The sequence below is a fragment of the Sorex araneus genome, chromosome X, assembly GCF_027595985.1.
Source record: "Sorex araneus isolate mSorAra2 chromosome X, mSorAra2.pri, whole genome shotgun sequence".
Classification (NCBI taxonomy): domain Eukaryota; kingdom Metazoa; phylum Chordata; class Mammalia; order Eulipotyphla; family Soricidae; genus Sorex; species Sorex araneus.
The window spans coordinates 119,988,679-120,012,543 of record NC_073313.1 but is presented as its reverse complement, the minus strand read 5'-3'; the positions used below and the strand labels follow the sequence as shown (position 1 = coordinate 120,012,543).

The following is a 23,865-nucleotide window of genomic DNA, read 5'->3' as shown; positions in this document are numbered from 1 at the left end:
ACATTTAGGTAATAATTTTTAAACAGAACCCAAATAAATTTTTTAAAAGAATTAGAAATACCAGAGAAGAACTAGGGCACGAGGAGTTGCACAAGACCAAGGGTAGGATTTCAAATAAGGGACAAATAAACATTTTTACATATAGCAGAAATGTCTAATATGGAAAGAACAGAAAAATACCAGTTAATGGGGGAAAAGTGAGTGGGAGGGAGAACATGAAAAGGGAATAAAATACACTAGTATTGAGTAAGTGTCTGTATGGTGTGGAGAGGGAAATGGGAAAATATGGTTAGAAGACCAAACAGATACTCAAGTCAGCATCAGAACCTAGAATGCCTGAATGTTTTGTCACTTAGTTCCTGTGTTAATTTGTTCTCCTTCCCAATTCTATCTAAATAATATACTTTCTCATTGATTATTTTTCTGAACTATGATGTTCCTCTCCTCTGGTTACCAAAAATATGTACACAAAAATCCATGTCTGCAGTCTCCTTCAGTGATGTATTTTGTTTAAAAAAGTTTTGTGCAGTCACTCCTCCTTAACTATATTCCTCAGAATGATAAGCCTAGCACCAAACGACATTAAGCCATACTTTGTGATACAGTAGTGCGACCACATTTATACTAATTTTAAATTCTTCCTTAGATACCTATGCTATTATAGGTATCCATGTCAATATAATACAATATAATATTAGATATTATATTATCATATAATAAGGGTCATCTAAACCCTTCTGGGTCTTATTTTCTAGGGAAACAACAGCCAGAATTAGATGGTACCTAAAGTCTTTATTTATTTAAACTTCTGTGATCTATCTATAAATACTATTAATCTTCTCATCAATAAGAATAAAATGGTATAGCCAGACTGATAGTACAGCAGGTAGGACACCTGCCTTGCATGCAGCACTCTGGGTTAAATTCCAGGTACCCCATCCAAGACCATCACGAGTGATCCCTGAGGGGAGAGCAAGGAGTACACTCTGAGCACCACTAGGTATGGCCCGAAAGCCAAAAAGAAAAGAGTAAAATTATATATACATATATATATATATATATATATATATATATATATATATATCACCATGCCTTATGCAACACAAACTGTCCATGAAAGAGTTTTGGGGTATATAAACTGTTTACCATTTGCATCTGCTTTTTCTGGATGAGTTTTCTCTTTTGACTTATCTATAATTGTCTTCCTATCTTCATTCCTCTTGTGTTTTTTCCCAGCATAATGTTGCTGGGCCATAAATGGACTATTAAATATAACAAGACACAGCTTGCAATACTTGTCTGGATTATTCAAATCCAAATCACCGCTGGAAGAGGAACGCATAGTCCTGTCTTTAGTCCGACCGGCACGAGGCTTGACAGCAGAGGACTTCCGAAAACTTGACTCTGCAGAAGTAATAATAGGTATACCTGCTAAAATAGTCGTTATGAGAAATGTTAGGTATGAATCAACTATTAGAAGTGCATTCATTATCAGTAGTAAAAGAAGACTGAATTCTTTAAAACCCAATTATCTTTAAACTTTTTATATAAGGCTGCTGGATAAAGTCACTCTGGTTAAAAATAAATTTGTAAGAATGAAACACATATAAAAGTCTATCACCAGGTTTCTCTAACAAAGATATAGGATAGAATGATCAACATCAGGTATTGCCTAATTATATTTATTTATTTATTTAAAGAAGCAAGAGAAGCATGAGAGCTGTCTTAGGATGGTTCTTGAAATCAGCAAAGGTAAAACAGATGGCACAGACTTCTAATTTGATGTAGTTTTAAAAGTAGCAATGTAAGGCATCTATTCAGTATAGGTTTCATAAATAAAGTAAAATTTAGGTAATTATAAAATTTACATTTCCACAATTCCAAGTATTTCAAGAGATACTGATTTACTCTCCTTTCTATGACCAAATTGAGAATTTGGAAAATTAAAGGTAATGCTTCAAAAGATTCTTTTTTTCTTATAAATAATATTAATTCTATCCTTCAGACAGATGGACAGAAAAACAAAACAATTAGAAAAATAGAATAAACTTTAAAATATTTCTGGTTTAATTTACTAAGAGCTCAGTTTATTATTTACTTTATAAATCTATTAGCTTATTATATTAATTAATTACTAGATTTTAATTTTGTATGAGACCTATACCATGATTTGAAAATGATGTTGGTTAATTTTCTAAAACATGTATGCTTTATTCTCCGTGTTGAATGTAGTTAGAAGGTAGTAAGTCACTTATTCAATGGAATTAATGGTGTTTTTCTCTATATCACATTTTTTCAAAACCTACTTGATTTCTCCAGGGTGTTTTCTCCCACCTCAGTCTAATAGTGACATTTTTGGGTATGATTTCATATGTACTGGTTACCCAATATATCAGGAAAGAGGAAAAGAATAGTGTTATGAAATTTTCTGTATCTTTGAAATTAAGCATAAAAAATACTCAGAAACTATTGATTGATGATACTAGTGGTGTTTTTTTTCATGTTGCTAAGAAAAAAGAATCAAACGGTGATACTGTAAAGAGATTATATAATTTACATTTTGTTCACAATTATAGTCAGGAAATCTGCACCCTAACAATACACAGTGCTGAAGACACATATGAGATAATGTTTTGCAAAGTACTAAAAACAAAACTGAGGTATGCTGTGAAGACAAAGGAAGGAGCTAACATTTTATGTTCTATGATTTAATTAGAACTAGAGAGCTCTGTGCACTTATTATTTCTTTATAGCAACATAGCAAATCAATTACTTTCATCTTGATCAAATAAACTGAAAAGGAGTGGTCATAACATCTCTTAAAATTCAACTAGCAACTATAATCTTCACATTAAGTGACTAGGACACAGAAAGAGACTACTTGGGCAGAAGAGGAGTCAAGTTATTGCCATGACAAACACCCCAGTTAAAAATGTCAGAGTTGCAAAAATGATAAATGTTCTATTGATGCCAAAGAGGTGAACATAATCATACCTTTGTGTTGTTGATATCGTGGAGTTACGTGATGCTGCTGCTTCATTGACTGCTTTACTTTTTTAGCATGGGATTCTCCCATATAATGAGACTGAGCAGCAACTGAGGACCTAAAAGCCATGTTGCAGAGATCACAAAATTTATTTTCCTCTCTGCCTTCATTTCTACGCACCTAAAATAGACACAATCTTGTTAGAAAGAGTTGATGACTCGAGGGTTAGAATTACCAAAGCAACACAGGCTACTCACCTGAAAATTCCGAATAAACTTCTGCATTTTCTTACCAGTCAGTTCGTTTTGTTCTCCATACTTTTGAAAATAAAACCTGACGTTCTGAGCATGTTCTTCACTCTGGAAAAAAAAGATACAGTGTAACTTTGTTTATTCAGTAACAGAGCTTACACTCCTCAAGTTTGACATCAGCACTTTTGAGTTTTAATATATTTGGTATATACCAAGAATGTGAAAGTGTCATATGGTAACAAATATCTTAATATTATTTAAGATATATTTTCATAATTTAAAATAATTTTGTAATTTAAATGCTGAAAATTTTTCTTATTGTTTTTAAAATATTTATCGTTGCTGCCCGATATAAAATCCGTTACTCTTTGTAAATAATGTTCCCAAATAAGAGTACATTTTCTAGGCTCCCTTTCGGCAAGATGTGATGATCTGACAAGATTCTATCTAATGAGATACTGTGTTAAGGATTGGGTGGAATTTCTGTGAGGCTAAGGGATGAGTTCTATTTCCATCCAATTACCCTCTTCTGAACTATGATGCAATTGCAGAGTTCCAATTGTCATAAAGAACAATGGGAGATCTTGAGGGTACAAGGAGTTATTATATAAGGTCTTAGAGACCTTGAAAATCATATTATGTGGTGAAATTCACTTTTCTGGGTTAAACATATTGTAAAACCTCTGAACAAATGTAAAGCAAAATACATAAAAAGACTTAACAGGGGGTAAGTACACCGTACAGTGCATAGGGTGCTTATCTTGTATGCAGCAGACCTGGATTTGATTCCCAACATCTCTTATGATACTCTAAGCCCACCAGGAGTGATTCCTGAGTGAAGAGCCCAGAGTAACCCCTGGTGTGGTAAGAAAATAATTAAATAAACAAAAAGGAATGATTAAACTGTTGGTATAGGAGAAGGAAAATTAACATTTCTGAGTATATTACTGAGTCACTCTTATAACAAAATTTTAATGGTTAAATACATACATCAAATAGAAAAGAACAGGAAATAATAAAGCTAAAACCTATGCCCATCATCCAATTTTAACAAATACCTACATTTTACTCTATTTCATGTGATTTTTCAAAAGGAGTTAAAACTTTACAAATATAGTGCTATTCCCTTAATGCCCTTAATATTTCCTTTCCCAGTTTATTTATGTAGGCATCCACTTTCTTAAGTTTCTCTATATCATTCTCCTAATGCTTTTATTTCATTACATATGTATTCACTAACAATATTATTGTTAACTTAATCATTTATGAAAATAGAACAATCTATGTAAATTATTTTTAACTTGATTTTTGTTATCTGCTATATTGCTTAAATGTATTTATTTTATATATAGTTTAAATTAATTCATAATACATTCTGTATGCCATTTCATATATTATTCATAAAGTTCCCTACAGGAGGAAGTTATGTTTACCTTTATTTCTGGAAGTACAAGCATTTCTATATTCATTATATGCACGCATATAACTTAATAGGCATGATGTCCAATAGTTTCCTTAAACAAGGTACTTGAAAGTAGCATTTTCCTACTAATTTATGAAGAATTTTAACTTTAATAATTATAAGGTGGGGCATGTAGTTCAGTGGTAAAATGCGTTCTTGCATGCATGAAACCTGTGTTCAATCCCCGGTATGCCCCCCCAAAATTATTCTAAAACTTCTCTCCAAAGATATTGGATGACTTTGCAACTCCAAATGCAGTGCTATGAATGATTCTCTCTTATAGATTCTCCCAAACTGTTACTGCTATAAGATCTTAATTTTTCCCAGTATGATGATTTTGATAATACAGCTCATGATGAATTACTTTGCATTTCCTATATTATCAGAAGTCAATGATCTCTTTAATAGCCTGTTAATGTCACTTTCTATTTTTCTATATGTTAATTGCTCTAATATTCAATCAGTTATGTATTCTAGATACTAACTTTTATTAGTTGTATGATATAAAAAGCACTAAATCTCCTTCACTGCTGGTGGGAATGCTGACTGGTTCAGCCCTTTTGGAAAACAGTATGGACACTTGTCAAAAAATTAGAAATTGAGCTTCCATTTGACCCAGCAATACCACTTATGGGAATACTTCCCGGAGATGCAAAAAAGTATAGTAGAAATGACATCTGCATTATAAGTTCATTGCAACACTGTTTACAATAGCCAGAATCTGGAAAAAAACCGAGTGCCTGAGAACAGATGACTGGTTAAAGAAACTTTGGTACATCTACACAATAGACTACTATGCAGCTGTTAGAAAAGATAAAGTCATGAAATTTGTATACAGGTGGATCATGTTAAGTGAAATGAGTCAGAAAGAGAGGGATATACATAAAAAATCGCACTCATTTGTGGAATGTAAAGTAACAGAATGGGAGACCAACACTCAAGAACAGTAGAGCTAAGTACTAGGAGGATTACTCCACAGCTTAGAAGCTGGCCTTACATGCTGGGGGAAAAGGCAGCTCAAAAAGAGAAGGGACCACCAATTAAAGGGTGCTAGAAGGGTCCGTTCTGGATGGGAGATGCAGGCTAAAAGAAGACTATAGACCGAACATGATGGCCACTTAATACCTCTACTGCAAACCACAACACCCAAAAGGAGAGAGAGTGCAAAAGGGAATGCCCCGGCACAGAGGTGGGAGGTGGGGGGACGATGGGGTTGGGGTGGTGGGAGGGATGATGGGACCATTGGTGATGGAAAATGGGCACTGGTGGAGGAATGGCCGAGTTAAAATCCAAATTTAAGCTAGTAAATATTGCCCCGCTCCGAGTCAGTCTTCTTATCAAAGAGAAATAATATAACATCCTTCATACAATTCCAAGGAAAAAAGATAACCTGACTTTTACCTGCTACATTTAAAAAGTAACTTTTTAAAAATCCCCATTATTTTAACCTACCTCATAATGTGAAATCCTTTGTGATTCAAACTGTAGTACTACTCCACAAACATTACAAAATCTATTTGTAAAATGTTCAGCCTTTTCTTGTTCATTGCAAAAAACATCTATGAATAAAACAGACTATATGTTATAATAATAAATATACAGAATTATCATTTTCATACTTCAACTGTGATTTCTCATACTACCTTAAATCCGAATATATGTCAGGTTCCAATAAAATATTTTGCTTAATGATTATTGCATTTAATATGGACACATTAATTATGCATCTAATGTCTGATATGGCAAGTATTAATATTTAGTGTAAGCCTATGCCACAACACTCAAAAGAAAAAGTTATGGGAAAACCAGTAATTTAATTAACTTCATGAAACATTTTGGGATAGCCATTATGAAAGGCATTATTAAAAATCTCAGGGCTCAGAGAGCTTTTATAATTCAGCAACAAGTAACCTGATTAAAATAAGCAGAGGTGGGTCTGGGGAGATAGTACAACATACAGGTCACTTGCAATGCAGGCAGCAAACCCTGGCACCCCATATGGTCCCTCAAGCCCCACCAGGAGTGATCCCTGAGCAAAGAGCCAGGAATAAGCCCTGGACATTGTTGGGTATGGCCCCAAAGAAAAATGTGCAGAGGATCTAAAGCAATATTTCTCCCCAAAAGACATATTCATGACCACAAGACACAAAAAAGATGTTCATCATCTCTTACTGTTAGGGAAAGCAAATCAAAACTGTGAGGTGTCAGTTTATATCTGTGAGGCCTGTTATTATCGAAAGGACAGTAAAGATCAACTGCTGCAGAAGATTTGAAGGAAAAACGAATACCACTGGTTAGAAAGCAAATTGGTGCAGCCTTATGAAAATAGTATGGAGATCCTCAAAAAAATCAAGAGTATATACAGGTGATGTGGGAGAATGGCATATCCAAACCACAGACTCGACAACACTGGAAAATTAGATCTAAATTGCAACCACCAGAACTTTGTAATGTGCCTATCAAAGTGGCAGACAGGGTGGGGATGAGGGTGAAGACGAAATATGGGAACATTAGATCAATCTTTAATTCAGGATTTTCCCATTTTTATAGTCAAAGTTTGACACTGACAATGAAGTTGGTAAACACAAAATCTGTACTAATTAAGACTGAGTATTTTAACCCAGCTATTTATTATTAGTGCCCTAGATAATTTTCACAAAGAAAACGAGGTTACTGGGGTCCATTATAGTTTTTTAAATATATTGCCTAGACCTTTGTTTCCTTTCCACAAACAAGTTCTTGGTCCCTTTTTCTTTGTAAAAATCTAGGCTACTTCTCTCTACAGTAAATAAGTTTCATATTAATGTCAATTTATATGTTTATTTTGTATCCATTTTTTTTCATTCCCTATAACATCATACTAATTCATGTCCTCAATGCCAGTAAGGACCATTTAGGTTTATTGATATTTATTGAGACTAAGTTTGGGAATCTTCTACTAATCATTTTGGAAAGAGTTTTTAAAAATTAACCTTATTTAATGTCTCCTCATAATAGCTTTCTTTTTTAGCCTTGAAGGGAACTGGCATTTTTCATATTCTGAAAGTTACAAAATCGGCATTCCATGAGATTAAAATAACTTGTCATGTGTGTCACCTGGTGGAATTTTCCATAAAACCTTGGGAATTTTTGGTTTGGGGGCCACACACGGCTGTTCTTGGGGCTTCCTCCTGGATCTGTGCTCAGGAATCACTCCTGGAAGGCTCGGGTACCATATGTGGTGCTTGTGATTGAACCCAGATGAGACGAGTACAAGGGAAGCTTCTTTCCCACTATACTATCTCTAACCAAACATAAAACTTTGTATCACCTTGACATTTTCCATTAAAACCATATAACTTTCCCACACATTGGAAATAATAAAATAAGAAATATTCCCTAATCTTGAGAAATTTGCAATTTAAAAAGAAGATATGAGGTATACAAGAAGAACTATGATTCAGAAATCACAAAATATCACAAATGTAACTAGACATAAAGTACAGTGTGTTCCTGATGAAAAGTTTAGGGAAATCGTTGGAGGAGGGTAAAGAGTGGTTACACTGGGTACTGTATTTGCCTTACACTTGGTTGAACCTTGTGTGTGTGACCTAGAAACAAAGCAAAAAAATACCACTAAAACTTTCTAGAAGAAAACAAGTCTTGAAAAAAATTTTAAAAGATGCATTGGTGGTGAGAAATGTACGTGGTGAAGGACAGATGTTGAAACATTTTATGACTGAAACCCAATCGTGAACAACTTTGTAACTGTGGAGCCCACGGTGACTCAATAAAATATGAAATAATTATTTTAAAAAATTGCATACATTTTAATGAAAAGAAATTATTAAATGATGCCTTTTCAGCAGGCCTGATTGTTGTGGGAAAATTCCAAAGAATAATAGCGAGTTCTCTATTGAAATATTGAATGTATTCAAAGTATAGAGAAAATAAAGTGAAGATCATTAGCTACTTAGGTGGGTGGTGGGTGGGAGGGGGGTATATTGGGGTTCTTGGTAGTGGAACATGTGCACTGGTGAAGGGATGGGGGTTTAATAATTATATGACTGAGACTTAAACCTGAAAGCTTTGTATTTTTTATGGTGATTCAATAAAATAAAAACTAAAAAAAACATACATTTCAGGTAAAAAGTGTATAGTAAAATTAAGTAGATGGGGGAACAAGAATGTGAGGGACAAAATTGAAAGCTTGGAATCGGGCCAAATGATGATTAGCTTATTGGAACATCTGAATTAATCATTTATTGAGAGAGAAAGAGTGACTTAAAATGGAAATATGAGTAAGCCACAGGAAACAGGTTATGAAGCTTGAGCCAAAAGAGGGTCAGTGTCATATGTGGAATATAAAATAACAGAGTAGGAGACTAATACCCAAAAATAGTAGTATATAATACCAAGAGATTGACTCCATAGCTTAAAAGTTGGCCGCATACGCTTGGGGAAAGTCATACCAAATGGAGAAGGGAACACCAAGTAAAATGTGATTGGAGATCCCGCGTGGTAAGGGAAATGCGTGCTGAAAGTGAACTAGTGACCAAACAGGATGGCCATTCAATACCCCTATTGCAGACCACAACACCCAAAAGGAGAGAGAGAGAACAAATTGGAATGCCCTGCCACAGAGACAGGGTGGGGGGGATGGGATGGGGGGGCGGGGGTGGGAGGGATACTGGGTTCATTGGTGGTAGAAAATGGACACTGGTGGAGGGATGGGCTCCCGAACACTGTATGAGGGAAAAACAAGCAAGAAATGTATGAATCTGTAACTGTACCCTCACTGTGACTCATTAATTAAGAAATAAAAATAAAATAAAATAAAATCATACTAGCAAGATAAAAAATTTAAAAATTTAAAAAGAGGGTAGTGGATGTGTGCCAGTCTCTGTGGTGTGAGGTGGTATCTCATGGTTTGCAACCGCTGTTGGAGAGGATGTGGGGAGAAAGGGACCCTTCTACACTGCTGGTGGGAATGCCGGCTAGTTCAGCCCTTTTGGAAAACAGTATGGACGATTCTCAGAAAACTAGAGGTTGAGCTCCCATTTGACCCAGCAATACCACTGCTGGGAATATATCCCAGAGAATCAAAAAAGTACAATCGAAACAACATCTGCACATGTATGTTCATCGCAGCACTGTTTACAATAGCCAGAATCTGGAAAAAACCCGAATGCCCCAAAACAGATGACTGTTTGAGGAAACTTTGGTACATCTATACAATGGAATACTATGCAGCTGTTAGAAAAAAGGAAGTCAAGAATTTTGTAGTTAAGTGGATGGGCATGAAAAGTTTCATGCTGAGTGAAATGAGTCAGAAAGAGAGAGACAGACATAGAAAGACTGCACTCATCTATGGTTTATAGAATATCAGAGTGGGAGACTAATACCCAAGAATTGTAGAAATAAGTACCAGGAGGTTGACCCCATGGCTTCGCGGCTGGCCTCACGTTCCGGGGAAAGGGCAACTCAGAGAAGCGATCACCAACTACATTGTAGTTGAAGGCCATGTGGGGGAAGGGAGTTGCGGGCTGAATGAGGGCTAGAGACTGAGCACAGCGGCCACTCAACACCTTTATTGCAAACCACAACAGCTAATTAGAGAGAGAGAACAGAAGGGAATGCCCTGCCACAGTGGCAGGGTGGGGTGGGGGGGAGATGGGAGTGGGGAGGGTGGGAGGGACGCCGGGTTTACGGGTGGTGGAGAATGGGCACTGGTGAAGGGATGGGTTCCCGAACTTTGTATGAGGGAAGTATAAGCACAAAAGTGTATAAATCTGTAACTATACCCTCACGGTGATTCTCTAATTAAAAATAAATAAATTATAAAAAAAAAAGAAGTTGGTAGATTTACACGAAGCAGCCTATAGTTGATCACAGTACTTTGTCTTAATGAAGCCTTGTGGAGCTCCAAAAAAATAAAATAAAATAAATAAATAAATAAGGAAATTGTGAGACTAAAAAAAAAAAAAGAGGGTAGTGGTCATAGTAGAAAAATTAATATATAGCAAAACAAGAAGGTATTAAAACCTGAACTTAAGAGTACTTGATATGAACAGACTACATTTAAGCTTAAGCAACAAACATTCCTGCTTCAGTAAATGGAGTTCTGACCTTACAATCAATAAATTCACCTACAATTACTTGTAAATAGCAAATCACCTTTATAATGATGTTTTGATGTTCAAACTTCAGAAAATTAACAGTTTAAATATAAAAATCTTAAATTAAAAGATAGAGAAGTGATGATGCATGTTAAACATATTTAAAATGATTAACCTATTCTTTACGTAACATATTTTCTTAGTCAATTGAAAAATTATTAAATCTTTGTTCAAAATTTCAAATGTCATGTAAAAATCATTCTTCAGAAGGGAAATCTCCCCAGAAGTACCAGAGCCTGGGACCATTCCCGAAAATATTCTTCCAAGCTGTATGGGCATAGCAGTTCAGTGTTCAGCCCAGGAACACTTGGGAGTCACTAGGGTGGTACTCAGAGGGCCATAAGGGACTGGGAATAGATCTTGGACCTTGCAAGGCATGCATTCCAGTCCTTTGAGCTGCCTCCTGGCCCTTAAAATAATTGTTAATCAATTATATCAAATTCATTTTCACATCTTTTCAAATTCATACATGCTGAATAAAAAATAACATGAGTGGTTTAGTCCTTCCAGAAATAATTCTAATGATCAAATGTGTTGCAAAATCAATGTCTTAGATAACAAAGTAAGTCTCTTATACATATAACGGCAGTTATTATATCTCAGGGATTCTCAAACTTTTCCTACTCAAGACCTCTCTTCACCCAGGACCTATACAAGGAAAATTACAAAACACTACTTCAAGAAATGAAAGAGGACACTAGGAAAATGGAGACACATCCCCTGCTAATGGATAGGGAGGATTGACAATATCAAAATAGCAATACTACCCAAAGCACTATACAAATTTAATGTGATCCCTATCAGGAAACCCAGGACATTTTTCAAAGAAATAGACAAAATTCTCCTAAAATTCATATGGAAAAATAAACCCCCATGAATAGCTAAAGCAATTCTTGGGGAAAAGAAGATGGGTGGCATCACCTTCCCCAACTTCAAACTATACTACAAAGCAGTAGTAATAAAAACAGCATGGTATTGGGCTAGAAACAGACCTGCAGAACAATGGAACAGAATTGAATATACTGTCACAGACGGCCAAATATATGCCCACTTAATCTTTGACAAAGGAGCAAGAAATGCAAAGTGGAACAAGGAAAATCACTTCAACAAGTGGTTCTGGGAAAACTGGATAGCTACCTGCAAAAAATGAACTCTGACCTCTAATGCCAAGCACAAAAGTCAGATCAAACTGGATTAAAGACCTCAATATCAGACATGAATCTATAAGGTACATAGATGAAAATGTAGGCAGAACCCTCCATGACACTGAAGCTAAAAGCATCCTTAAGGATGAAACAGCACTGACCATGCAAGTAGAAGCAAACATGAACAAATGGGACTACATTGAACTAAGAAGCTTCTGCACTTCAAAAGAAACAGTGACCAAAATGCAGAAAGAGCCCACAGAATGGGAAAGAATATCTACCCAATACCCATCTGATAAGGGATTAATATCCAGGATATGGAAGACACTACTTGTAGAATTATACAAGAAAAAAACCTCAAACCTCATCAAAAAATGGGGAGAAGAAATGAACAGAAGTTTCCTCAAAAAAAGAAATACAAATGGCCAAAGGCATATGAAAAAATGCTTCACATCGCTAGTCATTAGGGAGATGAAAATCAAAATAAAAATGAGATACCAGCCCACTTCGCCGCGCCCGCAGCTCCAGTATGACTGAGGAGGACAAGGGAGCTGCTTTGGACACCAGCAGCCCACCAACAACCTACAGTATGTGATTTGAGCATTTCCGCCAGGCCCCCCGTGTGGGGGCCCGGCGTTTCTCTCTCTTTTTTTTTAATCTCTCTCTCTCTCCCTCAACCTCTCCTGGGCACAGCACAGCCTCCACCCCACTTCTCTGAGTACAAAATGGAGACACACACCCAAATGCGCGGCGCGGCTGGCAGGAGATCGAGGGCGGGGAAGTACCGGTCTCCGCCCACCTCGGACACTTAAAGAGAGTGCAGCCACGTGGGCTTTTCCACTTCTCCGCGCCCGCAGCTCCAGTATGACTGAGGAGGACAAGGGAGCTTTCCCACTTCCGCCCGTGCGGGGGCCCGGTATTTCTCTAGGTTTTCCCATCTTATGAGCACCATAAAAGGGTAAAAGATTGTAGTGATAGAATTTCAGGCAGAATTTTCCCTGGACTTTATACAGAAACCCAAAACTGCGCGGCCGCTGCCGTGGCCGCACGACCTAATGTCATCTAATCATCAGCAATATGAAATGGTTCCCTTTTAACGGGTTGGACTTTGGTGGGAAACCCTAACAAGAATAGTAAGTTTTTTGTTGAAATATTGAAGGCAACCAAAATGGTAGCCATCTCTCTAGATTGAACTAAGCCATATCCCCACGCCAGCTGAGAAGAAATATCCTTCTTTCTCGGGAAGAAACGCGGCATGGCGTTAACCATAGTATGAAGTCCATTAAGTTGATACGGACCTGGTGGCATGGGAATGGGATACAAGGGAATAAAGTATTGTGTACATGGAACAGCGGGATGCTGGTGGAATCTCGAGCCGGGGCCGATACCAGCACACTACTTTTGGTTCCAGAAACTGCAGACTTTCTACCAGACTATCAACTAAGCCAGAGCCCCACGCTGGCTGATGACAGGAAATAACCATCTTTTCCGGTTTTTTTTCTTTTGTCAGGCAGCGTGGTGAATACTAAACAGGCATGAACTCGGTGGCGCGGGTCGAGGGGGGAAAAAATAGAAAAGTTATGTAACAAACAATGGGATTTGCTTGAAACCCCAGCAACAATAGCGAGTTATGTGTTGAAACATAGAATGTAACCAAGATAAAGCTTAAACTAAGTGAAACTTATCAATTACAAGGGCGGGGACGGGGGGGGCACGAGGTATACTGGCGTGGTTGGTGATGGAATAGGGGCACTGGTGAAGGGAAGGGTGTTTGAGTATTGTATAATTGACATAATCCTGAGAACTATGTAACCCTCCACACGGTGATTCAATAAAATTTAATTAAAAAAAAATGAGATACCATCTCACACCACAGAGACTGGCACACATTCAAAAGAACAAAAACAACCAGTGCTGGCGTGGATGTGGGGAAAAGGGGACGCTCTTTCACTGTTGGTCAGAAGGCCAACTGGTCCAGCCTTTCTGGAAAACAATATGGACAGTCCTTCAAAAACTAGAAATTGAGCTTCCATATGACCCCGCAATACCACTTCTGGGAATATATCCCGAGGATGCAAAAAAGCACAGTAGAAATGACATCTGTACCTAAATTTTCATTGCAGCACTGTTCACAATAGCCAAAATCTGGAAACAACCCAAGTGCCCTAGAACAGATGACTGGTTAAAGAAACTTTGGTACATCTACACAATGAAATACTATGCAGCTGTTAGGAGAGATGAAGTCATGAAATTTGCTTATAAGTGGATAAACATGGATAGTATCATGCTAAGTGAAATGAGTCAGAAAGAGAGGGACAGAGATAGAAGGACTGCACTCATTTATGGAGTATAGAATAACATCACATGAGGCTGACACCTAAGGAGAGTAGATACAAAGGCCAGGGGGATTGCCCCATAGCTGGAAGCCTGCTTCATGAGTGGAGGGGAGAAGGCAGATGGAATAGAGAAGGGATCACTAAGAAAATGATGGCTGGATGAATCAGTCGGGATGGGAGATGTGTGCTGAAAGCAGATAATGGACCAAACATGATTGCCCCTCAATGTCTGTGTTGCAAGCCATGATACCCAAAAGTAGAGAGAGAGTATGGGGAATATTGATTGCCATGGAGGCAGGTGGAGGGTGGGAAAGGGGGTGTATACAGGGGATATTGGTGGTGGGGAATGTGCACTGGTGTAGGGATGGGTGTTTGATCATTGTGTGATTGTAACCCAAACATGGAAGCTTCTAACTATCTCACGGTGTTTCAATAAAATAAAAAAATTAATTTTTTAAAAAAGGGAAATAAAGACTCCTCTTCACCTGAGATACGGTAAGCATTGCTTAGAAATACCTCACATTTATTAAGCAATTTGTTTTGAATTAATTTGTGGTTGTTTTATGTTTATTGTTACCAAATTTTCCTTGACTCCTACAGTCAGGAATACAGCATCATATGGTGTAGGACCCATGGTTTAAGAGCTGGGATATAGGATAGTACCTAAAAAGTTAACAGTGTTTTAGTGTAAAGTGAAAAGATATTTGAAAAGAAGGAATAAAAAAGCAATATTTGGCAATATCTCATTCTATAAAAAATTGACTGGAATGAGGTCTAATAACAAGATTTTAAAGTATTCTTCTTAACCAATCTAGTGATCCTAGTTGCCCCTTCTATCACGGTATTTCTCAATCCTGATTGCATATTAAGATTACTTTAACTAGAAAGAGACAGACATAGAAAGATTGCACTCATATGTGGAATATAATGGAACTGAGAAGTACAAGTTGGCAACGATGCAACTTCTGGCAGATATCTCTCTGGACTTAGTTACTAAAATACTAAATTACAGAAACCCAAAACTGAGAGGCCACTAAGTGTGGTCACTCGACCTCATACCTCTTCATCCTCAGCAATGGAAAACAAATTATCTAATGCTTCCTTTTCAGCAGGTCTGACTTTAGGGGAGAGACTCTCCAAACAATAATAGTGAGTTTTGTTGAAATATTGTATGCAATCAAAGTGAAAGTAAAGTGAAATTTATTAGTTACACAGGCGGGGGGGCTTAGGGTGGGGGGCTAGGGGCGTGGGGGGGTTTGGGGTGTGAGGGGGCGGGGTGGAGCTATACTGGGATTCTTGGTGGTGGAATATGAGCACTGGTGAAGGGATGGGTATTCGAGCATTGTATAACTGAGATTTAAACCTGAAAACTTTGTAACTTTCCACATGGTGACTCAATAAAAAATTTAAAAAAAAAGATTACTTTAACTGTTTCTTAAACATGCCATTGCTGAAGCTCCATCACAGATCAAATAACCCGTATCTCTACGGGCAATTTCAGTCAAACTTATTTTTTCCTTTTAAAAAAAAATAATCTGGTGATTTTATTGCATATTAAAGGTTGAAAATCACTGTTACATTTTAAAAAGAGAAACTTTGATGTGAGTGTCTGTGTATGCATGTGCACATCTATGTGTCTGTGTGCAGGCACATAACTGAAACATCTCTCTATATTAGGAGGTCTCAAACTTCAACGGACACCAAAACCACCTGGAAAACTTGTTACAGAAAATTAGTAGACACATCTTCAGGACTACTGATTCAGTAGTTTTTAATTGAAGCCAAGAACATATATTTTAGTTCCATAATGGTGATGGTGGACCATTATTTCAGTTCCTTAGTGGTGATGATGGTCCAGGGACTACCCTTTGAAAACATTTCCTAGAGCGCAGTTTTATTCCTGGAAGTCATAGCACAAATAATCCTTCTGAAACAGAAATTCTTCCATTAAAGTTTTATTACTTGCTTCTATTTGCAAATTAATCTAAGGTCAATCATATAGCACATTTCACTAGTTTTCCTAAGTCTCTACTATCATAAAGTGTAACCTACACACAATCATCCTAAGTGGAATCACATACCATCACTTCATTTCTTGAATACTATGGTAAAAACTTAAGCTTGATTCTCTTAACCACTTTAAGTGCACAATTCAATAGTGTTACCTATATTAACAACCTCATTTTGAATATTTATATTTTGTTAATATAGCCTAAATTTTTTCCACATTTTTGGTGGTCACATCATACTCGTGCTAACTTTTGACTAACATACAAACTTCTATTTTATTTTGAGCTAGTTAAACTCTGTCCTCTAAACACAGAGAAATAGAAATTCTTCGGAGCCTCAACACATTTGTATTTGTCCCATTTAAATTCTACTGTGTTACTGCCCTATCACTGCTAGGTAGATCACCAAGACTAAAACTCTGCAAGGAAACACTGGCGTTGAAGGAAGAGATAGAAGAGAGAGGGCTAACAGATCTATACAGGGTTTTGCATCCCAACAAGAGAGAATGCACATTATTTTCCAGTGCACACGGAACATTTTCCAAAATAGACCACATGTTGGGTCACAAAGCATACCTCAATAGAATCAGGAACATTGAAATTGTATCAACTATCTTTTCAGACCATGATGCACTGAAATTAGAATTTAATCACACAAAGACACGGAAAACCAAATTAAACACCTGGAAATTAAACAACTCAATGTTGAACAACGAGTGGGTCAGGAAGGAAATCAAGGAAGAAATCAAAAGATACCTGTAAACAAATGAGAATGAAAACACGAGTTACCAAAACCTATGGGACGCAGCTAAGGCTGTGTTAAGGGGAAAATTTATAGCTCTGCAAGCATTCCTCAGGAAGGAAGAAAGGGCCTACATAGATAACTTGACTTCACAGCTCAAGATCTTAAAAAAAAAACAACAGCAGAAGGAGCCCAAACCAGGCAGAAAGAAGGAAATCACAAAACGTAGAGCAGGAATTAACATGGAAACCCAAAAAACAATCTGAAAGATCAATGAAACCAAGGGATGGTTCTTTGATAAAATAAATAAGATTGATAAGCCACTAGCAAGGTTCACAAAGAAAGAGAGAGAGAACCCTAATAAATCAACTCAGAAATGAAAAGGGAGACATCATAACAGAAACCAAAGAAATTCAAAAGATCATCAGAGACTATTTCGAAAGGCTGAATGCCATGACACAAGAGAACCTAGAAGAAATGGATAAATTCCTGGGTTCCTATAATCTCCCAAAGTTGAACCAAAAGAAGATCTGGAATACCTGAATAGACCTAATAATATCAAAGAAATTGAAACTGTAATCAAAAGTCTTCCCAAAAACGAAAGCTCAGGTCCAGATGGATTCACTAGCAAATTCTTCCAAACATTTAAAGAGGACCTTTTGCCAGTTCTTATCAAGCTTTTCCAGGAAATTGAATAAACAGAAACTCTCCCAAACAGTTTCTATGAGGCACATTTCTCCCTAATACCAAAAGCAAACAAAGACAACACTAAAAAAGAAAACTACAGGCCGATATCCCTGATAAACACAGATATAAAGATTCTCAACAAAAATGTTAGCAAATAGAATCCAACATCTCATCAAAAAGATCATACACCACGACTAAGTGGAATTCATCCCAGGGACACAAAGATGGTTTAACATTCAGAAATCAATTAACATAATCCATAATATCAACAAAAGAAAAGATAAAAACCATATAATCATATCAATAGATGCAAAGAAAGTATTTGAAAAGATCCAGCACCAGTTTTTGATGAAAACTCTCCCCAACATTGCAACAGAAGGGACTTTCCTCAATATAGTCAAAGCCATTTACCACAAGCCTATGGCGAGCATCATCCTCAATGGGGAAAAACTAAGAGCCTTCCCTCTAAGATCACGGACAAGTCAAGGATGCCCACTCTCTCCACTTCTGTTCAATATAGTACTGGAACTACTTGTAATAGCGGTTAGGCAAGAAAAAGACATTAAGGACATCAGATAGGAAAGGAAGAAATCAAGCTCTCACTATTTGCAGGTGATATTATATTATACTTAGAGAACCCTAAAACCTCTACCAAGAAACTCCTAGAAACAATTGACTTGTATAGTAAAGTTGCATGCTATAAAACCAATAACCAAAAATCCATGGCTTTCCTATACTCAAATAATGAGAGAGAAGAAAGCAACATGTAAAAAGCAATCCTGTTCACAATTGTGCCTCAAAAGATAAAGTACCTCGGAATCAGCTTAACTAAGGACGTAAAGGACTTGTATAAAGAAAACTACAAAACGCTACTTCAGGAAATAAAAGAGGACATGAGGACATGGAAAGATACCCCCTGCTAATGCATTGGAAGATTTAACTTTATCAAAATGGCAATACTCCCCAAAGCATTGTAGGAAGGAAGGAAGGAAGGAAGGAAGGAAGGAAGGAAGGAAGGAAGGAAGGAAGGAAGGAAGGAAGGAAGGAAGGAAGGAAGGAAGGAAGGAAGGAAGGGAGGGAGGGAGGGAGGGAGGGAGGGAGGGAGGGAGGGAAGGAGGGAGGGAGGGAGGGAGGGAGGGTGGGTGGGTGGAAGGAGAGAGAAAGAAAGAAAGAAAGAAAGAAAGAAAGAAAGAAAGAAAGAAAGAAAGAAAGAAAGAAAGAAAGAAAGAAAGAAAGAAAGAAAGAAAGAAAGAAAGAAAGAAAGAAAGAAAAATGTTGGTGAGAAATTAAATTGTTGATGGTAAGCATAATGTGGCATGTAAGTCTGTATACCTAAAACCTACGTTTACTTAGTACTTTTCTTGGAACAAGAGTCAGTATTCTGGCAAGTAATTAGGGCTTAGAAACTGGCTCTGGTTAAAAAAAAATGGGGGCCAAGGTATAACACAGAGGCTCCCAGACTTAGTTGGACAATACAAATCCCTTTTCAGAAAAGATATTATTCAGTCGCCCCTAAAAATCTACCTTCATATAAGGAAATAAAACCATAAAGCATCCCCACAAAAGCATCCCCAAAGCTACTACTGTACTTAAGCATTCTTTCAAAGTCACCCTTGCCTTTGAAAGTGGTATTACTTACTTTAGGAAAAACCTGTATATCTGAAGAAATTTTGGAGATGTGTATTTTCATCTTTGCATGTCTTTTTTCTTAACTCATTAGAATATAAAACATAGGTCTTTTCATTGGTTAGCCATGAAATATGAGTTATATTTTTAATTCCAAATGCACTAAGAGTCCCGGGATATCGGTGGTGGGGAATGTGCACTGGTGGAGTGGTGGGTTTTTGATCATTGTGAGAATGTAACCCAAACATGAAAGCTTGTAACTATCTCACGGTGATTCAATAAAATTTTTTAAAAATACACTAAGAGTTGTAAAAAGCAATAGTATAATAGAAACTGCATCATAATCATTATGTTTTTAGAATATACCATAACTTTTCAGGTTTCTATTGCTGAAGTTCCTTTTGTACTTGACTATGCATGTCTGATAGCCATCAATGGAAAATGTATTTTAATTTTCAGTGCTAGGTATTTCCATCACATCCAAGGCAAGTTATCTACAGCCGAACTACATTCCTGGACTCGAAAACGAAGTATTATGGACAGGAGAACATACCAGAAGCAAAATTTTGGTGGAGAATTATAAAAGACACCAAATATCCTACCTTGTTCTAAGCCATGAAAATTAGCAGGAAACATAATAGATTATTTTGGGCTATAGAGATAGCTTGAAGGACTATATGCCTGCTTTGCATGTGAGAGGACCAGTTTCACCTCAGGCACCGGATTGTCCCCTGAATAATGTGCTAAGAACAGGCTCCGGGCATTGCCAGGTGTGGCCTTAAAACCAAACCAAAATATTTTGAAGTTTTATGTATCTATACATTTCATCCAGACTTTAAGGACTTAAATAAAATATTCGGAGTTCTAGCATATTTTCTCCTATTCTTCCATTTTCTGTCTTTCCTTTCTATATCCAAATCATAAAGTAAATTATCTCCAAAAAATTTATTTTGGTAGATACACATCATTTCTACTATCAAGTACAAAATTTTAGTCATTATAACTGTCAATCTTTATACTCAGTAAATTAGAATAGTATTTTTATCATTTAGCTGTACATAGTTCAGTTTTCTACATATACATATGTACACTAAATTCATGGGAGGTAATCATTTATTCTTAGAAGTTAGGAGAGCTAAGGTTAAGCAATAAATTACACTTTTGAGTATCAAATACAAAATACTAAATGCTTTTAAGTGACTTCATCACTCATCTGTAACAAACATCTTTGAATACAGGAAGGTAAATAACGCTTCATTGATCTTAGATATTTTGTTTTCATATTCCTAGCATTACACTAGTCATTTTTCTTTATTAGTTGACATATTTGAATTTTTTATGCCATCATATGCTTGGAAAAGAGATATGGATTAGAGAGCAAGATTTTACTCAGAAACAAAATCCAGTTTATTGCAACCTGGCAGTGGTGTATTTTTGTTTGGGGGCCACACCCAGAGGTTATCAAGGAGTACTATGTTCTCTGTGCTGAGGGATAACTCACCATGGTGCAAGAGAGAGCATATGTGAAGATCAAACGGGGGCCATTCACATGCAAGGGAAACCCTTAATCCCTGTACTATATCTTTGGCCCATGGAGTAAAAGGTTTTGGTTTGGGGACATATTCTGATGCTCAGGGGTTACTCCTAGCTCTGCATACAGGAATTACTCGAGGTGGTGCTCCAAGGACCTTATTTGATACCAGGGATCGAACTTGAGTCGGCAACATGCAAGGCAAATACCCTACCTGCTATCCTATGCACTGGGCCTCCTAGAGTGAGATTTTTAATAACAAAGCAGCATGTTCTCAAATATGGACTGGACTATCCTGTCTTTAAAACCTAGGAGTTTCTAATACTAGCTATATTTTTTTGCATTTAAATAAAACCACTGTGGAGTCAACCTCCTGGTACTTATTTCTACAATTCTTGGGTGTTAGTCTCCCACTCTGTTATTCTATATACCATAGATGAGTGCAATCTTTCTATGTCTGTCTCTCTCTTTCTGACTCATTTCACTCAGCATGAAACTTACATTCTGGGGAAAGGGCAACTCAGAGAAGGGATCACCAACTTTAATGCAGTCGAAGGCCATGTGGGGGAAGGGAATTGCGGGCTGAATGAGGGTTAGAGACGGAGCACAGTGGCCACTCAACACCTTTATTAAAAAACACAACAGCTAATTAGAGAGAGAGAACAGAAGGGAATGCCCTGCCACAGTGGCAGGGTGGGGTGGGGGGAGATGGGATTGGGGAGGGTGGGAAGGATGCTGGGTTTACTGGTGGTGGAGAATGGGCACTGGTGAAGGGATGGGTTCCCGAACTTTGTATGAAGGAAGCATAAGCACAAAAGTGTATAAATCTGTAACTGTACCCTCACGGTGATTCACTAATTAAAAATAAATAAATTTAAATTAGAAAAAAGAAACTCCAAATCCATAATAGTGAGTTTTTTGTTGAAACATTGAATGTAGTCAAAGTAAAGTGAAAGTAAAGCAAAATTTACCAGTTACACATGCGGGGTGGGGGGCTGGGGAGGTGGGTGGGTGGGGGGAGGTATACTGTGATTCTTGGTGGTGGAATATGTGCACTGGTGAAGGGATGGGTGTTCGAGCATTGTATAACTGAGACTTAAACCTGAAAGCTTTGTAACTTTCCATATGGTGATTCAATAAAAGAATAAATTAATAAAAATAATAAAAATAATAAATAAATAAATAAAGCCACTGTGGGAATACACAAAATTTCTGTCAAAATCTAAGTTCAAAAGAAGAAGAGAATGTAAGTCTGATAATAAAATGAGAGCTGAAATAATAGCTGACATGATTTTTTTTCTTTTTTGCATCTTAACGAAAACACTGGGGGAATATACAAAAGTACTGTCAAAAACTAAGTTCAAGATGGGAAGAGAATGTAAGTGTGATAATAGGATGAGAGCTTAAAATCATAGGATATGGTACAAATAAGACCAATGTTTAATCTATGATCCCACTCACAATTAAAGTACGGAGGGAAATTACTTTGCAATATAATGCTCTGTAATAACAATAAACTACTTCCTCAGGTTACAAATTGTTAATAAATTAGGTATAACTCTTGGAATCTGCTATTTCTAGAAACTACACATATCAATAAGTGGGTTGGCGTGAGAGGAGGATGTGCCAAGCAATTCTTGGGAGCCTAGAGGTTACTCCTGGAAATATTAATTTAACCCAGCATAGTGGTGCAATGCTCTAGTCCCATGCTGCCTGGATCCAGTGGGTTTAGGGTCACCACGGCCATAAACAGTGATGCAAAGGGTACCATATAAGGTTCGGGATCAAATTTGAGCCCTCATGTATGCAAAGTATGAGTTTCAGACTTTTGATTTATATTCCTGGTCCCCTAAAAAGTTCTTAGAGTTAAGAAATAAAGACTGTTGACTACAGGTACAAAATTTTACTGTAATGATGATAAATATACTCTGGAATAATGTTAATGATTGTATAAAATTGTGAGTGTACTTCAATTACTCGCTTAAAGTATAAATTTTTATGTTATATGTATTTAACCACTTTAAAAATTAAACACTGGGGCTGGAGCAATAGCACAGCAGGTAGGGTGTTTGCCTTGCACATGGCCAACCCGGGTTTGATACCCAGCATCCTATATGGTCCTCCGAGCACCGCCAGGGGTAATTCCTGAGTGCATGAGCCAGGAGTGACCCCTGTGCAACGCTGGGTATGACCCAAAAAAGAAAAAAATTAAACACTAAAAATAACAAAAGCATCTCCTCTTCCTGAACGTTGGCATGCAAAGCAGTTGACCTACAGAGTTTCATATTATGAACACCTAGAGCTATAATGTTATCTAGAATATTTATTTTTCTCCGGCTAACAAAAGAATACCTGGACCTCTTAGCCTCGTATTTTGGCTATTTTACAAAAATTACCATAATTGAACAATATTGAGGGATCTTTTCATTTATTAAATGCAGTGGAATAAACAAAATAATTAATTGGGAGTGATAGTTATATATTTGTCACTTTCTATATAACAATACATAAGGATTATATCTTAGGTTGAGGGGCCAGTGCCACACCCAACTGTGCACAGGGGTTACTCCAGCTTTGTGCTCAGATACCACTCCTGGCTGTGCTTGGGGTACTCTATAGGATGCCAGGGATCAAACCCAGTTCTGCTGCATGAAAGCAAGCACCCTACATGCTATTCAATTTTTCCAGCCCCACGTATATTAATTTTATGTAATATAATACTTAGACATGTTTTATATTTAGTTTAATCATGTATATTTAATAAAATCCACTAATAATATATTAATACATTATTTGGAGTGTGTACAACACCCAGTAGTGTTCCAGAAATACTCCTGTCTCTGTGCTGAGGAGTACTTCCCTGAAAGTACTCAGGGAATCTTACACAAAAGTTCTGGGGAAAACCAGGATCGCAAGACAAGAGCTTTAACCC

The 23,865-nt window shown here is 37.0% G+C and overlaps 1 protein-coding gene across 1 annotated transcript in view; it reads right to left on the bottom strand.

Moving 5' to 3' along the window:
- The window catches only part of ZMAT1 (zinc finger matrin-type 1), a 76,400-nt gene that overhangs the window by 22,909 nt on the left and 29,626 nt on the right, over positions 1-23,865 (bottom strand). Inside the window, exons 3-6 of the mRNA XM_055121144.1 lie at positions 6,152-6,258; positions 3,244-3,345; positions 2,995-3,166; positions 1,363-1,431 (exon numbers count right to left, since the gene is read on the bottom strand). Of these exons, the coding sequence (XP_054977119.1) occupies positions 1,363-1,431; positions 2,995-3,166; positions 3,244-3,345; positions 6,152-6,258 (450 nt within the window). The remainder of the gene's footprint in view (positions 1-1,362; positions 1,432-2,994; positions 3,167-3,243; positions 3,346-6,151; positions 6,259-23,865) is intronic.